Below are 26,695 nucleotides of genomic sequence, written 5' to 3'. Positions count from 1 at the left end.
GAAATTGATCTACATGATAGCAAAACTGATTTAGACCATACCTGGCTTATTGTGTATGATGTTGAATAGCATTAATTAAGAAAACATGCCATACATAGAACACACAGATATATTCGCTGTCATAGAATCGACCATTTTTCTTGCATGTTATTTGTTCATACCTTGTTGCTTTTGGAATCTAAACTAATTCATGTACTAGTATGTTGAACAGTCAATTTGACTATAGCCCATTACATGTCAAATTATTGGTCAGAAAGAAATGGTTTGAGTGTTTCATAAGTTTGTGTCCATATAACAACATCTACCCATCATCTTCACACGTGCATTGCCAGAGGTTACTTTTGTAAATGCATGGTTCATTTTGTTTCCTTCGTGTGAAAGATGGCCCACTTTCAATTTAATCAACAAAAAATTATTTGGTTGATAGAGATTCGGTTTATATCTTGTAAACATTAGGTTTAAATGTTGCTTAGTCCCTTGATTTGACATGTTAAAGGCTTGAGTTTTGTGAACGTGATTCTCTTGACTTTTGTTTGAGTATGGAGGAGAGGAGAAATAAGACTTTTAGAAAAAATATATATAAAAAAAATATGAAAACAATTCCTAATTTATACTTTTAAAATATTTTTAAAGAATAATTTTGTATGTTGAGAATCAAGTGTGAGGGTGGATAATAGTCCCATATTGGAAATGTGTGTGATGACTTGAGCAAATATAAGTGGGAGAAGCCACTCACCTATCACCTTAAGGTTTTAGGTGGAGAAGTGATGTCTCTCCCACAAAGGTGTGTTGCTCAAAAGATTGTCCCGAAAATTAATAATGCTCCTGAACTCGACCCACCTCAGTTGTTGTTCTAAATCTTCTAAATCCATTCATTAATGCGATTTTTTAGTCCTCAAAATTAGAGAATTTTGTTTTTAAAATTAAATTAAATTTCTCAAAACTATCTTCACCTAAATTCTTCTATTATTTTGATTCAACCATTTTTTTTCAAAGTCCTCCACCTTTTTCTCCATCCATTAATGCGATTTTTTAGTCCTCAAAATTAGAAAATTTTGTTTATTATTATTATTTATATTATTTATATATATATATATATATATATATATATATATATATATATATATATATATATATATATATATATATATATATATATATATATATATATATAAAAGAAGGGATCATTTGACACTTGTGTCAAAGTATTAATTTTGACACCAAATCCTATCCGTTTATTATTATTAATTTAAAGGTTAAGATACATTCACTTATAATTAACACATGAGTTTTTTAAGGAAATATATCTTAACCTTTGAATTGTTAAGAATAAAGGGGTAGGATTTGATGTCAAAATTATTACTTTGACACCGGTGTCAATTGATCCCTTCTCTCTCTCTCTCTCTCTCTCTATATATATATATATATATATATATATATATATATATATATATATATATATGGCATATCATATGAGAATGGTTTTTTATATGAAAATGTGAGAATGAATCTGAACCATTGGATTTTAAAATAAATGGTGGAGATTACAAGTGAATCTTTTTTTCTCTCTCCTCCATTATTAAAATAAATTAAGTAGGAGAGAGAAAAAAAGATTCAATCATAATCTCCACCATTTATTTTAAAATTCAATGGTTCAGATTCATTCTCACATTCTCATATAAATATGGCATTCTCATATGATATGTCATATATATATATATATATATATATATATATATATATATATATATATATATATATATATATATATATATATATATATATATATATATATATATATATATATATATATCTTTTGAAATATTACAACATCTTCAAAATACATCCACCAATGCGACTTTTTAGTCTCCAAAATTAAAGGATTTTGTTTTTTAAATAAAAATAAATTTCTCTAAACCCTATTCACCTAAATTCTTCTATTATTTTGATTTAACAATTTTCTTTTTACAAAGTCTTTCATCTTTTTTCTCCAAACTCGCAAATGAAGTCTTAAGATTTCAAATTTGAATATGTTAAGTGTTAACAATTTTTGTGTTAGATTATTCAAACTCTGATTTCAATTGAATCTTTTGGATTTAATTTATTGATGGAGATTTGAGTCTTGAGAATGTACTTCAATTTGACATATTGATGAAAACTTGAGTCTTGAAAATTTATTTCGAATTTGATCTATTGATGAATATTTAAATTCTGAGAATGTGCTTCAAATTTGACCTATTGATTGAGGTTTAAGTCCTGAAAATGTGTTTCAAATTTGATATATGTAATAGAGGTTTCAATTCTAAAAAGGTATTTCAGTTTTGACTTAATAAAAGAGACTTGAGACTTAAAAATGTATTTTTTTTAAGGTCTCAAATTCAAATCATATAAAATGAGAATAATTTTTGTGTTAGGTTAATTCAAACCTCACTACAACGGTCAAGGGCTACTAAAGCGCTTTTTTTGGGCTACTAAAGCGCTTAAAAGCGCTGCCAAAGTCTGCGCTGCCGTAGGTAACGACAGCGCTTTTGAAAGAGGGAATTAGGGATTTTGTGAGGGCAAACGCGTTTTGTCTAATTTTGTTTTTAAAAATTTTAATTATGACAAAGCTATGAAAGCGCTTTTGAAAAGCGCCTTAGTACCCATGGCTATACCAGCGCTTTTTAGGGTAAAAGCGCTCTTGTACCCCATCCCCTATAGCAGCGCTTTTGAAAGCGCTTTCATAACCTCCCTATAAGAGCGCTTTTGAAAAGCGCTTTCGTACCCATGCCTTTACCAGCGCTTTTTGAAAGCGCTTTCGTAACTCCCCCTATAAGAGCGCTTTTTTTTGCGTGTTTTTTAATTTTGTTTTTAGCGAAACCTATACCAGCGCTTTTTCCTAAAAGCACTTTCGTAGGGGTGCTGCTAAAAGATAAATTTGGCATAATGCTTCGTAGATTAGTTTGATTAAACTCATTCACAAACAACCATTTTAATTCAATTTTTAAAATATTTTACATTTTTTTACTACAGTGAATTTAATAGATCCTGAAAGTACTTGTTTATTGTCTTATTGGCATTCATGCTTGGCTAAAACATAGAAGCAGCTGCATGTCATACTGTGTACTCTTGCATATATTAATAAGTTCAAAACAGGTACTGAAGCAAGATGTTACAAGTAATGTCATGACATCAACCATGACATCGCGCCTGCAGAACTAAGGAAGAAAGGCTCAGTTTGGTTTTAAAGATACAAAGCCTTATGGAATCCTATGTGGCGCAGTTTTAAAGGTCAAAGAATCAAGTCAGAATATTGAAGAATCAAATCTGAAGATTGAAGATTCAACTGTTACTAATTTAGGAGATAAATTAGGTAACTTATGATTAAAAGACCTTGCTTGTAGCAGAAGAAATCTGCTGATTTGTAACAGCAAGGAGTGTTGTGATTTCAAGCCCAAGTCCAACTAGAATTAGGTTATATATAGGATTCTTTGTAACCTTGTAAACCTAACGATCATAATGTAGACATTAGGATTTGTTGTGTAAGTGAACCTCCCGAGTTGTGGGAAGGTCACCATTGTCCATCTCAAAGCCCGTAGGCAGGAGATGTGTTGTTATTCTCGAAACTGTTAAGTAAGAAAATTATTGTTCTCACTCTAAGCCATTAGGTATGAGTTGAGTATTGTTCTTGAAGGAAGCTTTTAAGCAACTTCAAGATAGTTCTAAGGTGGGAGTATTACGACTCTTAGTCTTAGGATAATTGTGCTGGAAGTGTAACTTCTATTTGAAGAATAACTGGTACAGTATTGATCTAGGAAGAGAGATGGTGATATCTCGTATCTAAGTGTGGTATCTTAGATAGAAGGATCATTGGGTAGTTATTAGGTATACTGTGGCAGTTGCCTGCAAACCTGAGGTTGTTTGTAAGAAAATAATACTACTGATAGTGGACTTCTCTCCTGGCTTGGTATGCCCCCAGATGTAGGTTGTTTGAACCGAACTGGGTGAACAATTCTGTGTGTTATTTACTTTCTGCTGTGTTAATTATACGATGTCACAACATCAGGGATGACATCCGGTATTCAATTGTTAAGCAGTCTGTAACAGAACCAGTTCAGAGGTGACTCTGCATAATTCAGCTATGCAATGTTTATAATGGTTCTGTAGTTTGTATGATCTCAGATTAATCATGGTCAGAAGATATTTTAAGAGATCAGTTGTAATACCCTGCATAATATATCTGCACAGCTAGATGTCTTAACATCGTGCTTGACATCTGAGACTGTCATACCAGAATTTCAATTGGTATCAGAGCGGGCATCCTGTCTGTTTCTGGATGAGATCTTTGGGAGATACTTTCTGGTTTTATGCAAGGTAGATGATGTAATCAACAGATAGAAGAGGAAGACAACAAGTGGCAGTTGGCTTTTCTCTTGTCTTGGATTAAATCACTCTTGGGCAGAAGGGTGATAAGATTGAAGACTCAAGAAGATGTGTGTGCTCTAAGCTGGTTGATTGTGTGTGCTGAATGTTTTTGATTGTGATACAACATTAATAAAGAACCATGAAGGGAGCATGAAGTCTGAGTACTGAGAAAGATTGTGTTCAATGAGGAATTGAACAGAGGGTGCGCTCTTGAAGACATGAAGATGCGTCTTATGTCTTCCATTCATCAAAGTACAAGGAAACATGTGTTGTCCTGGATAAGGGGAAAGTATTACTGTTGTTGTGCTGATTGTGTTTCCAACATGTTGTTTTTCTTGGTGGAAGGTGAGATTACCAAGGATGTGTGTGATGTCACACCTCATGTGATAACTTGCTCTGCTTAATCTGGAAGTGAAAGCAGACAAGGTACTGAAGCTTGAAGAGCAACACTATTGTCAAAAGTGGCAGCTTTGACTTAGTGTGGATTGGAATGGGCAGATTCCAATCTGGATGGCAGTAGTGTTCTAAACTACTTTCATGTTGAAGACTTCATATGACATGAAGAGAGTTACTTGATCTTAAAGTTGTAAGATCTTGGTAACTAGGTGTGTTTGACCGGTGCCAGGACCAGTTTGTTGTGTGAACATAGGGGTGTTCATATTGTTTGGTCCCTAGAAGAGAAGGATGGACCAAACTGTAGGTCTGCTAGACCAAATTGACCAGTAGATGTTGTCCAAGAAAGTAAAATTCAGAAGATTCAAGCGGGAGTGAATATTCTTGAATCGCCTTGTTCAACATTCAACACAGTAAAGACTATGATAAGGTAATATCTGTTACTATCTGATCATGAGTAGGTTTTTGGGTCTAGTATGTAGCTTGAAGATGAAGCAAGCTATTTGTTAGGGTGAAACCGTTGTTATGCCCTATGTGTGTTGCTTACTATTATAAGATGTGGAGTAAGCAATGTGTTTTCTGTTAAAATGAGACTGTTTTCCGCTGCTTAATCTATAGATCACAGTCTAAGTTATTTCAACAGAAAGTATTTTAAGAAGATTCCTACAGCCATAATTGAAGTGTCAAAGATACTTGAGTAATCTCTCAAGTCCACTCATTTTTGACATGGTTCATTATTGCTGATGAATGACTCTTGATCAAAGCCATTCATAAAATCTGCATGCGGTTTCCTGAAAGGAGGAATAAATGTCACACTAAAAGTTGTGACATCTGTGCTGGTATGCAGCTACCAGTTGAAGAACAGATGTTCTGGTGCTAAACAAATGTAGTGTGAGTACATATGTTTGGAACCTACTCCTGACCTGGAAGAGGAGACATCTGACTATGATTGATCAGGACACGATCAATTAGTAATTCTACAACAATGTTCATACATGTGGAAATTACTTATTTTGCTCAAAGTGCCATAACTGATTTATGAAGGTATACCTTTCTATCCCTTTATACAAATAAAATCAAGATGAGCTTATATCTGGTATTTTCTTCTGATCAAAGGAACCAGATGTATATTGTGATTCATTACCATAGAACAGTTGTTGGAACTGAATACTGTGTCTTATACATAGTGAAATATGGTTATGAGTTGTGAACCTCCTTATGTTATATTCATAGAAGGAAGTTATGTTGAAGAATCAAGGATGTCAGAAGGTCTGACTAACTCAGTGTCATGCCATCCTTAAAGTCTATTCCAGATATCTTTTGAGGGAATCTCCTCTTTAGGTATAGACTATGGCATCCACCATCTCTTAATCAGAGTGAGAGTCTGAAGTAGTATGTTGAGATGCTGGCTATTTTTTTTCTTGGTTATGCTGATAAAGAACTCTACTATCTCCACCAATCGGTTATGAACAAAGTTATTAGAGATGTTAATCATTCCAAGTTATCCTACTACAAGCTACAGTAAGTGGCAGACTGTATATTGTATAGCAAGTAACTAAGTATTCTAAATTTGGATACTGTGGCAAGTCCAAGTGAAGGAAGCTTTAAGTTCAAAGATATCCTCTGTTTGTATAAGTGAGGGGGAGTAAAGGAGTTTGAAGATCAGCAATGACAAAGTTAATCTGCATTTAATCTTTATGAAAAGTCTATGACTAATCTCAAAAGCAGATAAACAATGTCGTATAAGATGTCAGGACATAACTCACAACATGTTTTATCCTTGAAACCAGCAAGGAACATTCATTGATTTATCAACTAAAAAATATGTTTTGATGGTGTGTATCACTTGTTCTGATATGGTGCATGATCCAACCATTGCACAAGTACACCTGAAGCAGAATTCTCAAATAAACATCTCTTGATCAAGACATTTGTTAAAATCTAGGTATGTTATGCATTATGCTCAGGTTTATTGAGTCCTTTGTTTTCGTTTTTACTTTCAGTTTCTGAGTCTCTTATAGTTATTATTATAAGTCTAGAGTTTAGGTTATGTTTATCAAATTGTGATAAACACAGGGATTAAGGGTAGTGTTCAGATTCTGTCAAATCTAAGGTCAATCTTTGCAGTTGTTTTGCATAAGATTTTGAGTCTTTTCTTTGTTTAGAGTCTTTAATTCTAGTCTGAATACATGTTGCTTCTTGTATTCTCTGTTGTTCAATATAGATGTGTTGTCTATTTTGAATATGTCTTGGGTGTCTATAGTCTTGAACATAGACTGTCTTGTGTTCTGAGTCATCCAACATAGAAAACTGGTTTTTCTATACTAGTAGATGGATGGGCCAAGTTATTGCATTGTCACAGTAAGTATCCTCTTCTGTTCCATAGAGGAAATAGAGTCGTTGAATGGAATTTTGAAGTCAAAAAGGGGGGATAGTCTATGTCCTATATTCAAAGAAATAAAGTGTGCTTCCCAATGTAACAGACCTGAAATGACAATGTCTGATCTGATGTCGGGACATTAAAGAATAGATTCTCCTGCGTGTAATGTCATTGGTTATTCATTGAAACTGTTCTTGTCTTTAGAAACAGTCAAAAGAGGCTGGGCGGTGGTCAGTGTGTAACAGAATTCCTGCCCTCAATAAGCGCTCCACTCTATTAAAAGCCTTGACTATCGTTACTTCCTATGATCCTCCTATGGCTATAAATAAGCATATCTGCAGCAGGCTTCAGTTATCAGATCACTCAAAGATGTGTTTCCTATGTGTTTGTGTTGGGTGTGTCCAGATTTGGTATTGTGATGGGTTCCTCTATCAAAATCTAATCAGTATATCACAGGGTGGGGAAATCATGGATCTGTACCAAAGATGTTACAGAAATAACAATTACATGCATCCTCGTGTTCTGCCTTTAAGAAGGAAGACTTTAGTTGTGATTTGTGATCTGAGTTATGAACACAATTGTGATTTGTGTTCTGAGTTACAAGGGCTAGTTCTTGAAGAACTACAGTGGCAAGAATTTGTTCTCGTATCTTCTTCCTCATGTGCAGGGGGAGTTACAGGTTCTTCCACTGCATATTATGACATCGTGTTCATCCTTGTCATATTATGGCTAAAAAGGGGGAGAGAGGTTGATGCTGATTTTGCTACTGTCAAAAGAAACAAAGGAAGATCTGAAGACAGAAGTAGAATCAGACTGACGATGTTATGATGTGGTCCAACCTCTGAAACCTGAAGGCTGAAAGTTGAAGCAGCTGCTCTTGAGTTTTCTTCTTACTTGTTTTTATTTGTTTAAATGTATAGTATGTATAGTTTTAGCCACAATAAGACAAAGGGGGAGATTGAAAGTACTTGTTTATTGTCTTATTGGCATTCATGCTTGGCTAAAACATAGAAGCAGCTGCATGTCATACTGTGTACTCTTGCATATATTAATAAGTTCAAAACAGGTACTGAAGCAAGATGTTACAAGTAATGTCATGACATCAACCATGACATCGCGCCTGCAGAACTAAGGAAGAAAGGCTCAGTTTGGTTTTAAAGATACAAAGCCTTATGGAATCCTATGTGGCGCAGTTTTAAAGGTCAAAGAATCAAGTCAGAATATTGAAGAATCAAATCTGAAGATTGAAGATTCAACTGTTACTAATTTAGGAGATAAATTAGGTAACTTATGATTAAAAGACCTTGCTTGTAGCAGAAGAAATCTGCTGATTTGTAACAGCAAGGAGTGTTGTGATTTCAAGCCCAAGTCCAACTAGAATTAGGTTATATATAGGATTCTTTGTAACCTTGTAAACCTAACGATCATAATGTAGACATTAGGATTTGTTGTGTAAGTGAACCTCCCGAGTTGTGGGAAGGTCACCATTGTCCATCTCAAAGCCCGTAGGCAGGAGATGTGTTGTTATTCTCGAAACTGTTAAGTAAGAAAATTATTGTTCTCACTCTAAGCCATTAGGTATGAGTTGAGTATTGTTCTTGAAGGAAGCTTTTAAGCAACTTCAAGATAGTTCTAAGGTGGGAGTATTACGACTCTTAGTCTTAGGATAATTGTGCTGGAAGTGTAACTTCTATTTGAAGAATAACTGGTACAGTATTGATCTAGGAAGAGAGATGGTGATATCTCGTATCTAAGTGTGGTATCTTAGATAGAAGGATCATTGGGTAGTTATTAGGTATACTGTGGCAGTTGCCTGCAAACCTGAGGTTGTTTGTAAGAAAATAATACTACTGATAGTGGACTTCTCTCCTGGCTTGGTATGCCCCCAGATGTAGGTTGTTTGAACCGAACTGGGTGAACAATTCTGTGTGTTATTTACTTTCTGCTGTGTTAATTATACGATGTCACAACATCAGGGATGACATCCGGTATTCAATTGTTAAGCAGTCTGTAACAGAACCAGTTCAGAGGTGACTCTGCATAATTCAGCTATGCAATGTTTATAATGGTTCTGTAGTTTGTATGATCTCAGATTAATCATGGTCAGAAGATATTTTAAGAGATCAGTTGTAATACCCTGCATAATATATCTGCACAGCTAGATGTCTTAACATCGTGCTTGACATCTGAGACTGTCATACCAGAATTTCAGATCCAACTCACTAAAATTTTTAGTAATGAGAAAAAGCTGACCCACTTTCAAATATACACCTAGTTGATAAAGACTTTAATAACCAACAAGGTATAGGCACTACATTTTCAGGCTCTTGTAATTTTTCCTTTCCCAAAAAGTCCATGTAGAATCATTTTGAACCAAAACATTGTATTTATGTGAACTATTATTAACTACTACACAATGAGTCTTTAATGCAAGTACCAAAATATTCCAAACCATTCCATCTCTCTATAGAAGTTGAAAGTTGAAACTGCAGTCTATAGCCTTTGAGCCAATTATTTTAATTATCATGAAGAAAACCATGCAAATGCTTGGTTGAGAAGGGAAAAAAACAAAAGGAAAGAAATATAATAGGAAAGAACCGCTCTAAAACAATTTGTGTCCTTTCATAGAGAGATTAGTGATTATCAATTATCATGTATTCAAATGCCGAATTGTCCCATCAATATTTATAGGTAGCATCAAGATTTTGAATTACGAAACTTGATATTATAGAGTTACAATTTGACTATAATTACAATTTGATTGGTGTAAATTATAGTTACATTATTATTGTTATAATTGATATCACAATTTAGGTTGCGGCCGTGGTCGCGATTATTTAAATAAAAAAATGTTTTTTGATTGGGCGAAGGCCTACCCAAAATAGATTTTACTATGAGAGTCGTGTGATGTATGTTGGGTGGTCAATATACATGTACACTGTCTATATGTAAATAATCACCGCATGTTGAAGATTATTAGGAGTAGTAGTAAAATTGCATGCTCATGAAGATATGAAGATAATGAAGACTAGCTAAGTTATGTATGGTGTAATAATATATAGTGCATGACATAGCTAAATATGCATGAGATCATAAGTTATGTATACATTGGAGCACTATAAATACTAATTCTATTCTCTTGTAAAACTTAACTAATTGACACATAGTGCAATGATGTTCATACTCAATATCATATTTTGTGCTCACTCGAACTAGGCTTAGGATTCTAGTTCAATTTCTTCTCTTAATAATGCCAATTATATATCTTGTGTTGTTGTTTTTAATGTACCTAAACTAAATACTTCTTTCTCGTGACATTATAGATTAGAACATACACATTTTGTCTGCAGTAAAACTTGCTCTTAAATATTGTAAAATTCACATTTTAAATAAAGAGTCTATTATGTGTGAGTCATGTTGTTTAGGTAAATCACATAGGTTGCATGCTCCTCTTTCTTCAAACGTATATGATGCACCTTTTGATGTTGCGTACACAGACTTATGGGGACCTACACCTAATCCTTCAAGCTCAGGTCTATACTATATGGCATTTGTTAATGCTCACACAAGTATACTTGGATATGTTACTTAAAACACAAGTCAGAAGCAATATATGCTTTCAAATTGTTTCTGAACTTTATTCAGGTTCAATTTCATATAGTTATCAAAGCAATTCAATCTAACTATGGGGGGAGAATTCATACCCTTTATTAAGAATTTGTCAGAACTAGGCATCTCTTATATACTCACTTGTCCACACACTTCACACCAAAATGGTACTGTGGAAAGAAAACATAAGCATGTAGTGGAGATGGGTATTCCCTTATTAGCTCATGCATCCATTCCTTTACACTTCTGGAATCACAATTTCTCTACATCAATTCATGTTATAAATCAAATACATTTTGCAGGGCTACCTAAATTTCACTCTCTCTATTATGCCTTGTATCACAAGTTATAGTCACTCAAAGTCTTTGGTTGTGCCTACTTCCTATTTAATCAACCTTATAACAAACATAAATTATATTTCAAAAATCAAGAGTGCATCTACTTAAGTGTCTCATCTCAACATAGAGGTTACAAATGTTTCAGCAAGTTTGGCAAGATATTCAATTTTAAGGATGTCGTGTTTGATGAAAACTCATTTACATTCTCAATCATGTTTCCAACAAGTAAAATCACTTATTCTCTTAATTATGATCCTGGTGAGTCACTATCTTTTCCTTAAGTCACTTTAACTCACATAACTACTGGTTCTCAGAGTCATCTAGAGGATGATGCCTCCTCTCCAGTTCTTTTAAAAAACATATCTCTAATATCATACCTAGTGCTTAATCACATCCTAGCCCTACTTCTAAGCCTGAGTCTATACTTCCACAACACAACTCTAGCACTCCTGACAACATAAGTTAATTTAATATCTATGTGTCACCTCAATCTTTAAGTCCTGGTACTACTAAAGTTATTCCTGCTCAAACTCCCTTTACTGAGTCTTTGTCTCTTTTAATTCCCAACTATATTATTCCTTAAATCCAACACCTCAATGATCATCCTATGTAGATAATAGCTAAAACGGGTCATTCCAAACCTAAATTATTTCTCTCACACGTGGAACCTACTTCTGTTAAGTAAGCTCTGCCTCATCCTGATTGGTTTAAAGCTATGTAACTCGAGTATGACACTCGTTTGGCCAATCAAAATTGGACATTAACACTTCTCCCCCCTCATAGAAAATATGTTGGTTGCAGGCAGGTATTTAAATTAAAAGAAAACATTGATGGCTCTATTAATAAGTATAAAGCCCGATTTGTTGCAAAGGGTCATCATCAATAGTTTGGTTTTGATTTCAATGAAATATTTTCACCTATGGTGAAACCTACCACCATAAGAGTTGTGCTTACTTTGACCTTGGCTCATAACTAGGACCTTTAGCAAATTGAAATCAATAATGCATTTTTGAGAAAATCATTACAAGAGGAAGTTTACTTGACACAACCTCCTGATTTTGAATTGTTTGCAAGTTACACAAAGCATTATATGGCTTCAAATAGGCACATAGGGCGTGGTATGAGAAATCAAATGAATTCCTATAGGTGGTCTTCTCCTTACTCAAACCAAGTACATCTATGATCTTCTCTCCTAGAGAAAAAATGTGGAATGAAAATTGTGTTGTCAATTCTATGATCACAAACTGCAAGCTTAGTAAGCATGACACCTATACTCTATCAGATCCCCGATCTATATCAATATATTGTTGGTGCATTTCAATATGTATCCTCACACACCCTGACGTTGCGCTCAACGTGAACAAAGCTTTCCAATTTATGGCATTTCTTTTAGATTCTCATTGAAACATTATGAAAATAATCTTGTGGTATCTTAGAGGAACCATCACTCATGGCCTCCTTCTTTTTCCTGCTCTTGTGTCTCAGAGGATCTCATTGCATGCATAGAACGATTATAATTGGGCCAGTGATCGCGATGACCGTCGTTCCACATTTGGATCTTGTATCTTCTTTGGTCTGAATTTGTGTCATGGAGCTCTAAGAAACAACCTCTTGTAGCACACTTCAACACTGAAGTTGAGTATTGTGCGCTTGCCCATACTACGTCTGAAATCCTATGGTTGAAGTCGTCACTCAAGGAACTTACAATGTCCCTCTTATCTCTAATATTGTTGTGTCATAATCTTAGTGCGGTTATGTTATCTCATAATCCAATTCTTCATGCGCGCACTAAACATATTAAACTTGATAGCCACTTCGTTCATGAACGTGTCATTGCTAAGAAAATGTAAATTCAACATCTCCCAAGCTTGATATAGCTTGCAGACACTCTCATCAAGTCTTTTGGTATGTATGTGTTTCAAGATCTTAGGAACATCATAGCACTATGTATTGATTATGAACATCATTGCACTATGTATCTATGATTTAAGTTTTACAAAGGCAGAAAAGTTGTATTTATATAGCTGCAATGTATGCATGACTTACGATCTCATGCATATTTAGCCATGTCATGCATTGCATATTATTACGCCAGACATAACTTAGCTAGTCTTCATCATCTTTATATCTTCATGTGCATGCAATTCTTACTACTACTCTTAATAAAGATCAAAAGGTGATTTATCAATCATAAAGTAAATCTCTTATGATTATAATGTGAAATTTTATGAAAAAGTTACACTCACTATTCTGAGTCCCCCCAATTATAGACATATGTGAGAGTCTAAGGTTATATTTGGATTGATAAAATGGAGTGGTATGAAATGAAATTGAGTGATATTCCATTGTTTGGATCAGTTAAAATTGGATGGAGCAAAATAGAATGAAGCGGTATGAATGTCATTCCATTTCATCACTCACTATCATATTTCATTCTACTCAATTTCTTTTCATTCTCCTCTATTCATTTCATGGTATTCAAATATAGCCTAAGTGTTTGTCGACACAACATTTCTATCAACAAACTCCCATCATCCTTTTTCGTACCGCTTTCATGTTGTTTGAGGTCCACCTCAGATTAAAATATTATAGAAAATGAAAGGCAAATAAAACAAATATATAGATGGAGTGGTATGAAAAATTAAGTGAAATTTCATTTTTTTGCATCAATTAAAATTAAAAGAAGCAGAGCGGAATGAAATGATATCATATGATTTTCATCCTATTTCATCACTTCTCATCACATTTCTTTTTTTCTAATTTGGACAAAATAAAAAATTCGTCTTTTTTTTCTATTCTAAATTATTCAAATAATATAATGAAATTTTCATTTTGCTCCTTACATTTAACTTTGTTTTCTTTTATTGTGCTCCGTTCATTTCATAATATTCAAACATAGCCTAAATGATTTAGGACATTACATCTCTACCAATGAACTCTTATTGACGTCCTTCATACCGCTTTCATATCATTTGATGTCCACCTCGGATCAAAATATAATAGAAAATGATATGCAATAAAAAAAGATATTAAGATGGTTAAAATTTATAAAATTTACCAAAGTTAAAGTGTGAGAACAAAAACTATGTACTTAAAGGAAAAGAAAAAAGCAGGGGAAAACAGAGTAAGGGGTGTGTGTACTCTAAAGAGCATGAGAGTGAAGGGTTCTATAGAGACTTGTTCTAGTTTTTCAAATCCCAAAGGCTACAAAAGAATCAAAGACCTAAACATAGTAAAGCTTATGAAGAAATGATCTTCATAGATTCACTTTTATTTTTCTTGCTTTATTTAACCTCTCTTCAAACTACTATTCAAACCCCCACTGTCACAACCTACAAACCCCTCATCAGATAAGAACAGTACCTTTCCATCCCAAAAATTTCACCTTTCTCTACTTTTTCTACTCTTTCTAGCCACCTGCATAAAGTAGTGTAAGAGTTGAAAAAAGGGTTGTCAAGTGTGAAGTGAAAAGAGTGATTTTTTCTATATTTCAATCAAATGGGCTAATAGTTAGGTATTTGTTTAGCTTAATACTTGCATGGAATATGCAAAGTTTGAATATTTTGAAAAACATCACTATTATTGGTTTATAGCTTGAAACACTACTTTTCATAGGGTCATAGCTAGAGAAACAAAAATAGTGTGTGTGAGAGAGAGAGTGTGTGTCAATCATATCATATATCTACAATCATTCAAGTGGTGCTTCTATTGAGATTTAGTTTCTCTTCTTGTTCATGGAGAGAAAAAGAAAAACATCTAAGCTCTTGAACAAGACAAATCTTTGTTACACTTTCTACTTTTTCTTGCTCTCAATTTTCACAACTTCTGCTTCAACCATTTCATGTCTAGGTATGCAATTCTTCCTCATTCTTCAATTTTCTTTTTGGGTTTCTAGAAGCTAGGACGATGAGTATCAGGGTTCGAATCCTGATTGTGACACTTAACCAAGTAATATCGGTTTCTGCTAGTTGAGTCAGTATTTACAGACTCAATTTTCTTTAACCTATGATAATGTTTCAAATTACATAAATTAATTTACTACATCTTTTGAATTCATCAAATTAACAATTTCTAGTTCTTTTCTTTTTTGCAGATACAAAGTGTACCATCTTTTTCAAATCTGATATAGATTTTCAGGTATAGCCAATAATCCTAATCTTGTTGTCTATGCTATAAACTAGTACATTCCTTCTTATCTCATTAGGAATATTTTTTTTGGATTAGAATTTAGCTACCAAGATCTAAGTCTAACATTATATTAGAGTGAAGATTTAAATTTTAGACTTTAGAATAAATTTTTTTATTGAAATTTATATATATTTTTAATTAAAATATATAATGGGTTATTTTCATGATTGTGGTTGTTGAGTTCCACATTCAAGTAAACTGTAAAATGTGAAACTGTTGCATATAAATTGAAAAACAAGGTGAAACTGTTGCATATAAGGACTTTCAAGAACATATTTGTCTTAGGTTAGAATATTAGTCATAAATAATATATTATTATTTGAATAATTTTAATGCATATAAAATTGTTACTAGTGGTGTTGAGAATTTAGAAATAAATGATAGGAAAAAAATTTGAAACTGGCACATATGCAACAGAATAGGGTGCAGGGTGTGTCTATGGACCCTCTGCAATGTGGAGTCCACGGTAACTAGGCAACACATGTGACAATATGTACTCAATGTACTATTTATCGTTAAAGTTGTGTTGAAGTCTAGTTGTGTTGAAGTCTCACATTGATTAAATTTTCGAACTATTTCACACATAAATATGTTTAGGTAACTTCATCCTTTGAATTAGTTTATGCAATGAGGTCCAAACCTATTTAACATTGTTACGTTGACTCGACAGAAAAATAAGGTGGAAATTGGACAAGGCATGATGTCTCAAGAAAAATCAAAGAACTCTATAGATTGGCCGAGAAGGTTTCTAGGCGGGCCGGGGTCATTTCCACCGCGATGCAATGGCAAGTGTGGCAAATGTACACCTTGTAGACCGGTTCATGTGCCGGTGCCACCAGGGACACCGGTGACGGCGGAATACTACCCGGAGGCATGGAGATGCAAGTGTGGCAACAAGTTATACATGCCATGACCATGAACATTTAATTTTCTCTATGTATAATGTTATTTTTTCTCTCTTCAAGTTTATTATAAAGTTGATCACTTCATCTTAGTGAATATGTGAAGACTCTTATCCTTTTGATGAGTTGTTTTAGCTTAAGTTTGTGGTAGATATTGAATATGGAAATATAGTACAAAGTATGATTTGACATGGAATAGCATATAAAAGGACCTCTATTAAACCTATTGATTATGGGTTTATTGTAAACATATATGGATTTGACATGGAGCAAAATTATGCTGTTTCATCATTTGAAAGTATAGTGTTTGGATTTACTTCCCTTGTGTCTTATACTCTATTTTATTGAATGTCATGAAGGGACAGAATTTGTGAAGACAAGTTTTATTCAACAGACCCATTTATGGTGAATTACTACAAAATTTCCTTGTTCAATGAAGAACAAATATCAGAAACATGACACTGATGATACTGACATGTCGGTATCGATAATAATTATTACGGGCTAACGATAGAAGGTAAATTTGTTTATCTATCTATTTTTGACTAAGATTCAATAAAACACAAAAACTTAAATTTGAAAAAAAAAAAACACAAAAAGTAAAGGAGTACAATTTAAAGGTTTGTGTTTGGAATATAATGCATACTTCACGTGCACCCTTTTTGTCAAAAGACATGATAGGCGATGGAATATTATTAAAATGATTGATATGAATCATGCTTGTTTGATAGTCATTTCATATATTTCAATATAAATAAAAGTTATGATGATATAACTCATGACATTTCAAATGAGATGGATTCTAGGGTGATACATTTAATTTGTGGTCCACCAATGGTAGGGGATAATACCAATATTTTTAATTTAAGGAAGAAAACCCATGATATTGTCAATATCAAATTCCCCACGGTTGATGACTTAGACATGATGTTATACTTCAAAGTGATTTGAATGAAATGGAAATGAGTACTAGAGCATAGCAAAATGAAATAGACATTTCATTTTATTGTTTAATGTTTTATGATAAATTCATTTCATTGTTGTTGTGGAGTATGTCTCTAAAAATCAAAATGATATTCTTGGGCTTTTTATACTGGTTGGACTTTTCATTTGTTTGTGGGCTCAAATATCAAGGAGAATAAAGAGTTAGAGAGAAAAGAAAGTTTTGATTTTTTTTTTTAACAAAGTTTTGATTCTTTATTCATTGTTCATATTGAACATTAAAGGGGCAAGAACTAAATGATTCTTTAATTTTCAAATAACTAAATGATTATCTAATTTTCAAATAAGATCCAAGTTCTTTATTGGTATTAAAATAAGTGTTCTCCTCCAAAGATGAAGTTCGTCTCTTTGGGGGTATGAACTCCATAATCAATCTTGTTTAAATAATTTTCTGCTCTAAAACTAAGTGATGAATAGAGAAATTGAATCTGCGATGTACTACAATGGTTCAAGGTCTCGATGCGGTGGAGAGGGATGGATATATAAGATTAACATTTCAATGCTCAAGTCAGTAAAAGAGTAAAAAATGAAACTTGAATGAGAAAGATATTCAATATTTGAGAAATGATGCGGTCATTCTTTAAAGTAGGAGAGTTAGTTAGCAACAGAATGCGCGTGTGGGCGCAAAATAAGATCGATCATCAGATGGATTTGAGCATCCAAGATAAATTTTCGCGTGTAAGTTCACCTGAGTGGTTTGGAGAATGAAACCTAATTATTCCTTGCCTTGTTATTTCGAGTTTATCCACTATCGGCTTCCGTGCTTTTTTAGGCCTTACGGGCGGCCCAAAACATTTGCCCCCGAACCCTTTCTTCTACTCTTCGGGGCGAGGGTTTGTAATGAGTGATTTTTATTCGGCTACGGAGTCATAGAGATAGAGGTCTTTGATGAAACATCGTCGTCCCTGGAAATAAGCGTATTAAATAGTACCCTCATGTGGTACTACGTGGTGTTAGGAATGAATGGTAAGTATCCCTACTCGAGTCAGTAATGATGTCCATCCTCTATTTGGTGTGCTTGACTGTCTTTCGAACTGTTTTGGGTTAATCTTCACTATTGATAGTGCGAAGTTATCGAATGATCTTTAATTCCAATGGAGCATATAAGGTTCTCGTGGTGTAAATTTCCCCTTTTAAATGTTATTGACTTTGCATAGGAAAGCATTCTTGCTCTTTTTATTTCTATCTGAAAGTATTCTTGTGCGAGTGTCTGTTTCATCTTTGTGTCCCTGATTTTTCATTTTGCTTTTGAATTTTAGTACATGAGCCTTATACTTTCACCCTTGTTCTAACCGTTCTTAGGGTTTTTGGGATTGTAGTCGTTTGAGTTTGTTCATCATCTTCGTTACACTTGCATTGGTTTATTAACGTGTTTAATTATGATTATTACATCAATTTCGACCAAGAAGGCCAATAAAGACATTTCATGAGTTTTGGTGAATTCAAAAATGTTGGAGGCTTCTGTTGTCTTCTCTCAAAGACTTTGGAATTTCGTCGTCCAATATGTGAGTAGTCAACAAATTCTCTTTCCTTGGCTAACTGGGGGCTTCTCCCTTCCTTTCTCTTCTCATCGGTCGATGGGTTTAATGGGGAGTGTGTTTGCCCCTTCGTCCTTCAGAACCTAGGTAGGGAGTACGACTTTTATGTTATTGGTAGTTAGAGGATTTTTGGACCTCTTCTAGATCCTTTCTCGGTTCACATGCCTTATGTGAATTCACCTCCTGCACAATGTTGTTCTTCAGGATAACATTATGCAGGCTCTCTTTGATCCGAGTAAGTTTGTTTGCAAAAATATTAGAGTTTTGTTGTTGAATCATCCGGTACATGTTATTCAACAACTCGTTAGTTCCATACAGATTGAGGTTAACCTACAAGATTTAGAAACTGAAGAGCACCTCGCATATGACTATAACAGGCGTTAATACAGACCTAAGAAGAGTTTGTATATCTCGAATTGTGGGGCGAATCCGACGAATGGGTGAAATTGAGAAGCTCTACCCCCGACTGAGCAAAATTTGGCGGTGGAGGAATGGAATGAATAGTTATTGCGACTTGGTTGTCAATCCCTTAAGAAGGAGGTTGCCATGGTCCAAGTGCACAATAGTATCGAAGTAGTAAAAAGGTTGTCGTACCACATAGACCAAGTATTTGATCACTGAATTCTACCATATCGTTGTGTAGTTAAAATGATCAAAGATTGGTTTAAGTTTGAGCAGATTGGTTTAAGTTTGAGCAGATTGGTTTAAGTTTGATCTTCATTATTATCCTGAGTTTCTTTGTAAATTTTTTTCATTTGTACCACCATTAACTAAACCTTTTTTTTATATATAAATCATTTTTAAAAAAACCAAAACAAACAGGCCTGTAGTCTCTTGAAAGAAAACAAACACCCGAAACAGTTCATGCCGAAACGATTCATTAGATACTGAGACGTTTTTCCTAATAATTCTAAGTCATTCTCGTGTGCGATCATTCGAAAGTGAAGATCAAGTGCAAGTCCCCTGATTGCGACTACCTTGAGCTCTCAACATCTTGGTACGCATGCTTTTGAATTGAGCTACATCATGATTTTGCTTTCCTATCCTTATTTTTATGGCTGGCCTGAAACATATATCCCTCTTCCTATCAAAAAAATAACGAATGAGTGAAACAGGAATAGTTTGTGATTAACTTTTTCAAAGATAAGAAGTTTTCTAAATGAAGAAGTGAACACATGTGTTTTTGTGAAAACTGGCATGTAATACTCTTCTTTTGAGTAGAATGGAACTTGAACTAAACCATTAACTAAACCTTTTCTTGAGATACAAGTTTGATTTGAAAATCGCATATTATTTGGAAAAGTGAATGTTGAACACTTTATAGGTGAGTTGACCCATATACTTCTAAATTCTTAAAGTTTTAGGTGAATATGTGGTGTATCTCTCATTTATGTGGTTACTCGTGATACAATGTGGATGCTCCTCTTCGTGACCACTCAGTGTTATCAAAGCTGATGGTTAGGGTAAGGGACTGATTGTACTGAAAATCTTCCTAACAAAGTGATAGTCAAGCAACGTGTCCCGTTGAAATGCTTGTGACGTGATAAATGTATCAACGACGATATTTAAACAAGGGTGTGATGATTTTCACACTGTTGTTTTTCATGTTTAGGACATTTTCACAATGTTGTGTTTCATGTTTAAGACATTTTCACGTTCCGCTCACTGTAGGCCTTCTTATTCCTCTTGCATTTCAAGCAAGTACAATAACCTTTTTAAGAGTATCCAACAGGACACACATATGCAGCTCTTGGTAGTTTCCCTTTGTTTCTTACAAGACAGAGTGTAATTGCAATTTGCAAGATATCTCTAAACTCAGAAGTATCCTAAAGCACATAACAATCAACAATATTGAAATCAACTCTTGTATTGACCTTTCCAATACAACAGTAAAAGAGTTAAATTGCAAGCACACAAATCAAATGCAAATTGCCTAAAGAGAAATATGTAAATTAAACAACAACTTTTGTATATTATAATAAAAGCTTTAGAATAAAAGCCGTTTATATATAATTTCCATTATATTACAAACATTATACATGTAAAACAACAACTTTTGTAGCTGAAACACAAGAAAACAACTTTAAAAAAAGGTACAATGATGCATGAATATCAATTCATGCTTTTTTCAGAGTAACCAAATCCATTGTAGCACCATAGGTTCTATTTAGAGCCTCAGCACACCAACCTTGAGCATCATCAACCATTGGCATCCTCACCTGCATAAAAGGAAGTGCAGGTGAACGGGATCCCGGCATCACAACACCAGCTAGAACTGTCAGCACGTTTGCAGTATCTACATCCATGCACACACTGATTTCAGGAACTCCTTTTGGTGCTGCAGGTATTCCCATTATCTTCAAATATCCCAACAAGTGATTTTTTTCGACCTGCTTTCCCTCACCTTCGTAGACAACTATCAATGCCTCGGATTGATTGTCGTGAATAGTTGTGAAAATTAGATCCTTACGCGCTGGCAATCTGGTGTTCTTTGGAATTACAGGGACGAACCCGTTGCCATCCGCTCGAATTCCAATGGCTAGAGGCGTGGCTTGAATCATTAACAAGTCCAAGTTTCCAAAGGGATCGACGATACCTGATGCAACCGCTCCTTCCATTGCTGCACCGCAAACGGCACCTTCCAAAGGATTTATATCTTTATAAACTTCTGATACTTTGCATATGTTAGTAACAAGATTCTTCACCTTTGGAATATAAGAACATCCACCGACAATTATCACATCATTTACATCCTCGGCTTCTACCTTTGCATCACGTATACATTGGATAATAAGGCTTTCACACTTTTCAAACACCTCTTTGTTCACTTCCTCAAACTCCGCCCTGTCAACAACCTTGAATATTTTCAAACCATCTCCCAAGTTTACGTCAACCTGAACACTGATCTGAGACGAAAGCTGGTGAATCGCATCCTGGGTTGCAACTCGAAGCAATGCCATTGATTCAATCTCTTTGACCCCGTGACTCTTGAATATATTTTCAGAATCCGGTAACAGATGACGCATCATATTCTGAAGCAAGTCTTCTCCACCAACCGTACTTCCTGCCAAGGCTTTTATCTGGGATACTCCTCCGTCAGTAGCAGTCACCGCAACATCACAGTATCCAGCACCCATATTGAAAATGAGAGCAATTTTCTCACTAGCACTGTCCATAGATTCTTGAGAAGCTTTCAGTTGTTGCTGTCCATATAACATGGCCACTGCTGTTGGTTCAGGCATCAGCCTTAGAATGTGAAGACCAGCCATAGCACAAGCACGCTCCAGGCGGGTGAGCTGGAAACGACTGAACGAAACAGGAACACTAAGCACTACATTTCTTATCGGCCGTTTCAGATGCGCCTCTGTCATCAGTCTTAACTCCACCAGAAAAATTGCAAGGGCTTCTTCTGGACTGGTGAATCTCCAAACATTATTCACTAACGCGCCAATATACGGACGAACGCCAATGTCCAGCGTCTGCACCAGAAAAGGGAGATTTTTACTCGCACGAACTACCGGGTCAGTATCAACTCTTCCAATCAGGCGTTTGATGTTGAAAATGGTATCTCCAGACAGAATCTCATGTTCATTGGAGAGATGATTGGTAACACCACCAGAAGGGCCTTCATCTTTGAAAGTCACATATGATTTCATAAGCTTTCGATTTCTTTGGTTTTTCAAAAGTTCCACTTGGGAACCCTTCCACACAGCAACACTGCATTGTGAGGTGCCAATATCGATTCCAACTGCTATGTTAGGAAGAGGTGACGACTTTTCCTCACCAGTGGTTTCACTGCCAGATGCCACAGTATATTCAGGTTCTTCCATCCTGCATAAAATATACTAAAAATTTCTCAGTTTTCTATCAATTTGCTGAAAAATACACCAAGACTGGAAACACACATCGATACTGGTAATAATTTTTTAAACATAATCAGTGTTGGTTTCGTACACAGACACACACCAATTAAATATAATCACTAATGTCGGTGTCAGCGGAAAAATATTTCTTTCAGAGATGCTAGTACTACAGAGCAAGTATCAACTATTCAAATATAGTTAGGATTTGCAAAAAGCTACTCAGACATAGTTATTTTGCTTGAAAATTTATTTATGCAAACACTAAGCTTAAGCTCCTAAGCCTAAAATACACACAATCATAGTAGAATCAACATATACAACAGAGAACAAACACATGCTATAAGCCAACTTTATTTATAAAAATAAAACAAAAGGCTAGAAGTTTTGATCATGAGTATCTATCTAATTATCATCAATCATCAACAAATTAATCTATGAATTAAAAAAATGAGCAGAAGGAGGTGAAAGTAAAGAACAGTGAGAAACCTGAGTGGTGATGCAGCTGCAGAACAATGTGGAACAAGAAAGAGAGATAAGAGAAAATGCGAAAGTGAAGATAATGATCACACTGAGAGAAATAAGTGTCTGTTTCAAATACAAATACAAAGCGGTGTGGTGTTCTAGAGCTTCCTAGAAAACGCTTTCACGCTTTCTTTGGGGTGTATTTTTTATAATTGTAAAATAATTATATTTTCGAGCGGCAACGGTTTTTATTTTGTTTCTGTAAAAAAAAGAAAATCCTTTTTTATTTGAAAATAATTGTTCTTTTGTAAATGATTATGATGATAAGAATGATGAATTCCACAATGACAATCATTATTAGCTAATTTTTGGAGGCGAGACTTCATACTAACACTCTCATGATCAAATCAAAAGAGGTCATAAGTACAGGTTTTTGTGTTTTAGAATATTCTCTCTTTAACTAAACTATCCTAAGTACAGGTTTTTGTGTTTTAGAATATTCTCTCTTTAACTAAACTATCCTTTGAGTTTTAGAATAATCTCTCCAACATGACTTTTATATTTGTTGCATTATTCTACTAGCAAAATACTTGTGTGGATGGACGAGTAAATTTATTTGATACGTGTAAGTTTAAAATAAATTATTTTATTATAAAATAATAATGATGATTTAAACTCAATTAATACGAGTTATAATATCTAAAGACTCCATATAAAATATTGTCACTCATATTTATAAGTTGACATTCAAATTGTTTGATTGTCAATGAACTATGTTCTCAAATGAAAGATGCACCTTATCTCGTTGAAATTATATTTAGATATCTCTTTAATTGAATTTTAGGTGAGCTTATTACAAACTTAACTTTGTTATGACTTTCAACTTCATATTGAGTCAAATGGTGTCAAAGTCGAAGAGTTGAAATAGTTGATCATTGAATACTTTTGAAAATTGTATTTGTATGAAATAGATCTTAAATGTAGAAATACTTGTATCAATACAAGAATAAAAATAAAAGACATAAAAGAAATAATAAAAATAGGTGGTGCACTATATATAAAAATAAAACAAATAAAGAAATGATAAAGGGAATACAGAATATTAATTAATTAATTATTTGAACTAAAAATTAAAAAAAAAAATATTTGAGTTTTTTAATATGTTAGCAAATGAAATTTAATAGGTTCATGAGAAAAAGTAAAACAAAGTACATTGAGTGAATACCCTTAAAAAAAAAAGGGTGTAGAAAGCAAAATGAAAGGGGATAAAGAAGGCCCAAGATGCTAGGCCCATCAGTCTTCAAAAGGAAAAACATAAAAAATGAGCATAATAGAACGAATGGCCATGATTAAATTTGGGTTTATCTTCATGAACAACAACAATATTCATCATTTATTTTAGCTCAGTTTTTCATGAAATTAAGCAAATCTATAATATAAGAAAATTAATGTTTATGGAAAAGTCAAAAGTATTCTTATTTGACTTTTTGCCAATAAAATTCTTAATTTTATTATTAAAATAATACAACCCTCATATTTTATCAAACTTATCAAATCTCTCTCCATTCTCTATTTTTTTTTTCTCTTTTATCACTTTCTCAATTTTTTCTTCCACAAAAAAATCTATTATTGATATATATACTTTTATATACGAAAAATGGTATTTATGATCGAAATATTTTTTAGTCAAAAATGGTATACGGGAAAAATTTATTCAAAAAATTTATTATTGATCTAAATATTTTTATATACGAAAATTTAATATTGATCCAAATATTTTTGTAAATGATACCTAAATAAAAATAATATTTGTACACGGAAAAAATCTATTATTTACGAAAAATGTTATTTATGATCCAAATATTTTTTATTCAAAAATGGTATACGGAGAAAAATCTACTATTGATCCAAATATTTTTGTTAATGATACCTAAATAAAAATAATATTTGTACACGGAAAAAATCTATTATTTATGAAAAATAGTATTTATGATCCAAATATTTTTTATTCAAAAATGGTATACGGGGAAAAATCTACTATTGATCCAAATATTTTTGTAAATGATACATAAACAAAAATGAAGTTTGCATACGGACAAAAAAAATCTATTATTGATCTAAATATTTTTATATACGAGAAATGCTATTTGTGATCAAATATTTTTGATCCAAAAATGGTATATTGGAAAAAATCTATTATTGATCTAAATATTTTTATATACGAAAATTTAATATTTATCCAATTATTTTTGTAAAAGATACATAAATAAAAATAATATTTGTATATGGAAAAAATATATTATTTACGAAAAAATGGTATTTATGATCCAAATAATTTTTATTCAAAAATGGTATACGAGGAAAAATTTACTATTGATCTAAATATTTTTATATACGGAATTTACTATTGATCCAAATGAAGTCCGTATACGGGAAAAAAAGCTATTATTGATTTAAATATTTTTATATAAGAAAATTTTTATTTATGATCCAAATATTTTTTATTCAAAAATGACATATGCCAAAAAATCTATTATTGATCTAAATATTTTTATATATGAAAAATTTAATACTGATCCAAATATTTTTGTAAATGATAGCTAAACAAAAATAATATTTGTCTACGAAAAAAATCTATTATTTACCAAAAATGGTATTTATGATCCAAATATCTTTATTCAAAAATGGTATATGGGGAAAAAACCTACTATTGATCTAAATATTTTTATATACGAAATTTACTATTGATTCAAATATTTTTGTAAAAGATACCTAAACAAAAATGAAGTTTGTATACGGAAAAAAAATATGTTATTAATTTAAATATTTTTATATACGAGAAATGGTATTTATGATCAAATATTTTTGATCCAAAAATGGTATACGAAAAAAAAATTATTATTGATCTAAATATTTTTATATACGAAATAATCAATTATTTATCTAAATTTTTCTATCTTTGTTAACATTTTATTTAAAATAAATGTTGTATCCAAATGCGTGTAACCGAACAGAATCCGTACGTATGCACGAGTTTGTAATTAGTGAATAATGAAAACTCATATACTCGATTTTATGAACAACATGGAATACTCAAAATTAAAAAAATAAGCACAAAAAAAAACAAAAATTAATTCTCATTTCTTCACTTTGGCTCATGGAGATTCAAGAACACTTTAAACTTTTGATTTTGAATCAATGGAGATTCCATGCAAAATGATGATAATTAAGATTAGAGGGGTCAAAAAAGCCCAAAATGGTAAAACCCTAACAAATAGGCCCCTATAAGGCCCTTCCTTTTTAGGCCCTTTACAATATAAATAATTTTTTGGCACTATATTTCAAAGCCCCCTTATATTTTTATTTTTTTATGGGGCCTAAGTAAGGCCCCAAATTATAATTTGTTTGAAACTAAATAGTTTGAAATAAATATTTTTGGGAAAAACAATGGATTTTTTGTCGAAAAACATAAAAATTGACTTTTTCAAAAAAATAACCGTTTTATTTTCAAAAATAAAAAAGTCGACTTTTTCCGGAAAAAAAAACCGATTTTTTTTCGAAAATACAAAAAGATGTTTTTTTTTCAAAAAATCGATTTTTTTCAAAAAAGAAAAAA

At 33.1% G+C, this 26,695-nt stretch overlaps 2 protein-coding genes across 2 annotated transcripts; one reads left to right on the top strand and one right to left on the bottom strand.

Moving 5' to 3' along the window:
• The first annotated feature begins 14,258 nt into the window (after positions 1-14,258).
• Positions 14,259-16,512, top strand: LOC131617457 (EPIDERMAL PATTERNING FACTOR-like protein 5). The gene is made up of 3 exons (XM_058888743.1): positions 14,259-14,973; positions 15,218-15,261; positions 15,983-16,512. The coding sequence occupies exons 1-3, from the start codon at positions 14,859-14,861 to the stop codon at positions 16,223-16,225; spliced, it is 402 nt and encodes a 133-aa protein (XP_058744726.1). The 5' UTR covers positions 14,259-14,858; the 3' UTR covers positions 16,226-16,512.
• Positions 16,513-20,740: 4,228 nt separating this feature from the next.
• LOC131620823 (heat shock 70 kDa protein 8-like) lies at positions 20,741-23,243 on the bottom strand. Its single transcript, XM_058891997.1, has 2 exons — positions 23,104-23,243; positions 20,741-22,585 (listed from the first exon to the last, which is right to left on the bottom strand). Exon 2 carries the CDS (start codon positions 22,582-22,584, stop codon positions 20,872-20,874), a length of 1,713 nt encoding a protein of 570 aa, XP_058747980.1. The 5' UTR covers position 22,585; positions 23,104-23,243; the 3' UTR covers positions 20,741-20,871.
• Positions 23,244-26,695: the final 3,452 nt, after the last annotated feature.

Source organism: Vicia villosa, linkage group LG7 (assembly GCF_029867415.1).
Source record: "Vicia villosa cultivar HV-30 ecotype Madison, WI linkage group LG7, Vvil1.0, whole genome shotgun sequence".
Taxonomy (NCBI): Eukaryota; Viridiplantae; Streptophyta; class Magnoliopsida; order Fabales; family Fabaceae; genus Vicia; species Vicia villosa.
This window is presented reverse-complemented; position numbering and strand designations above follow the sequence as displayed.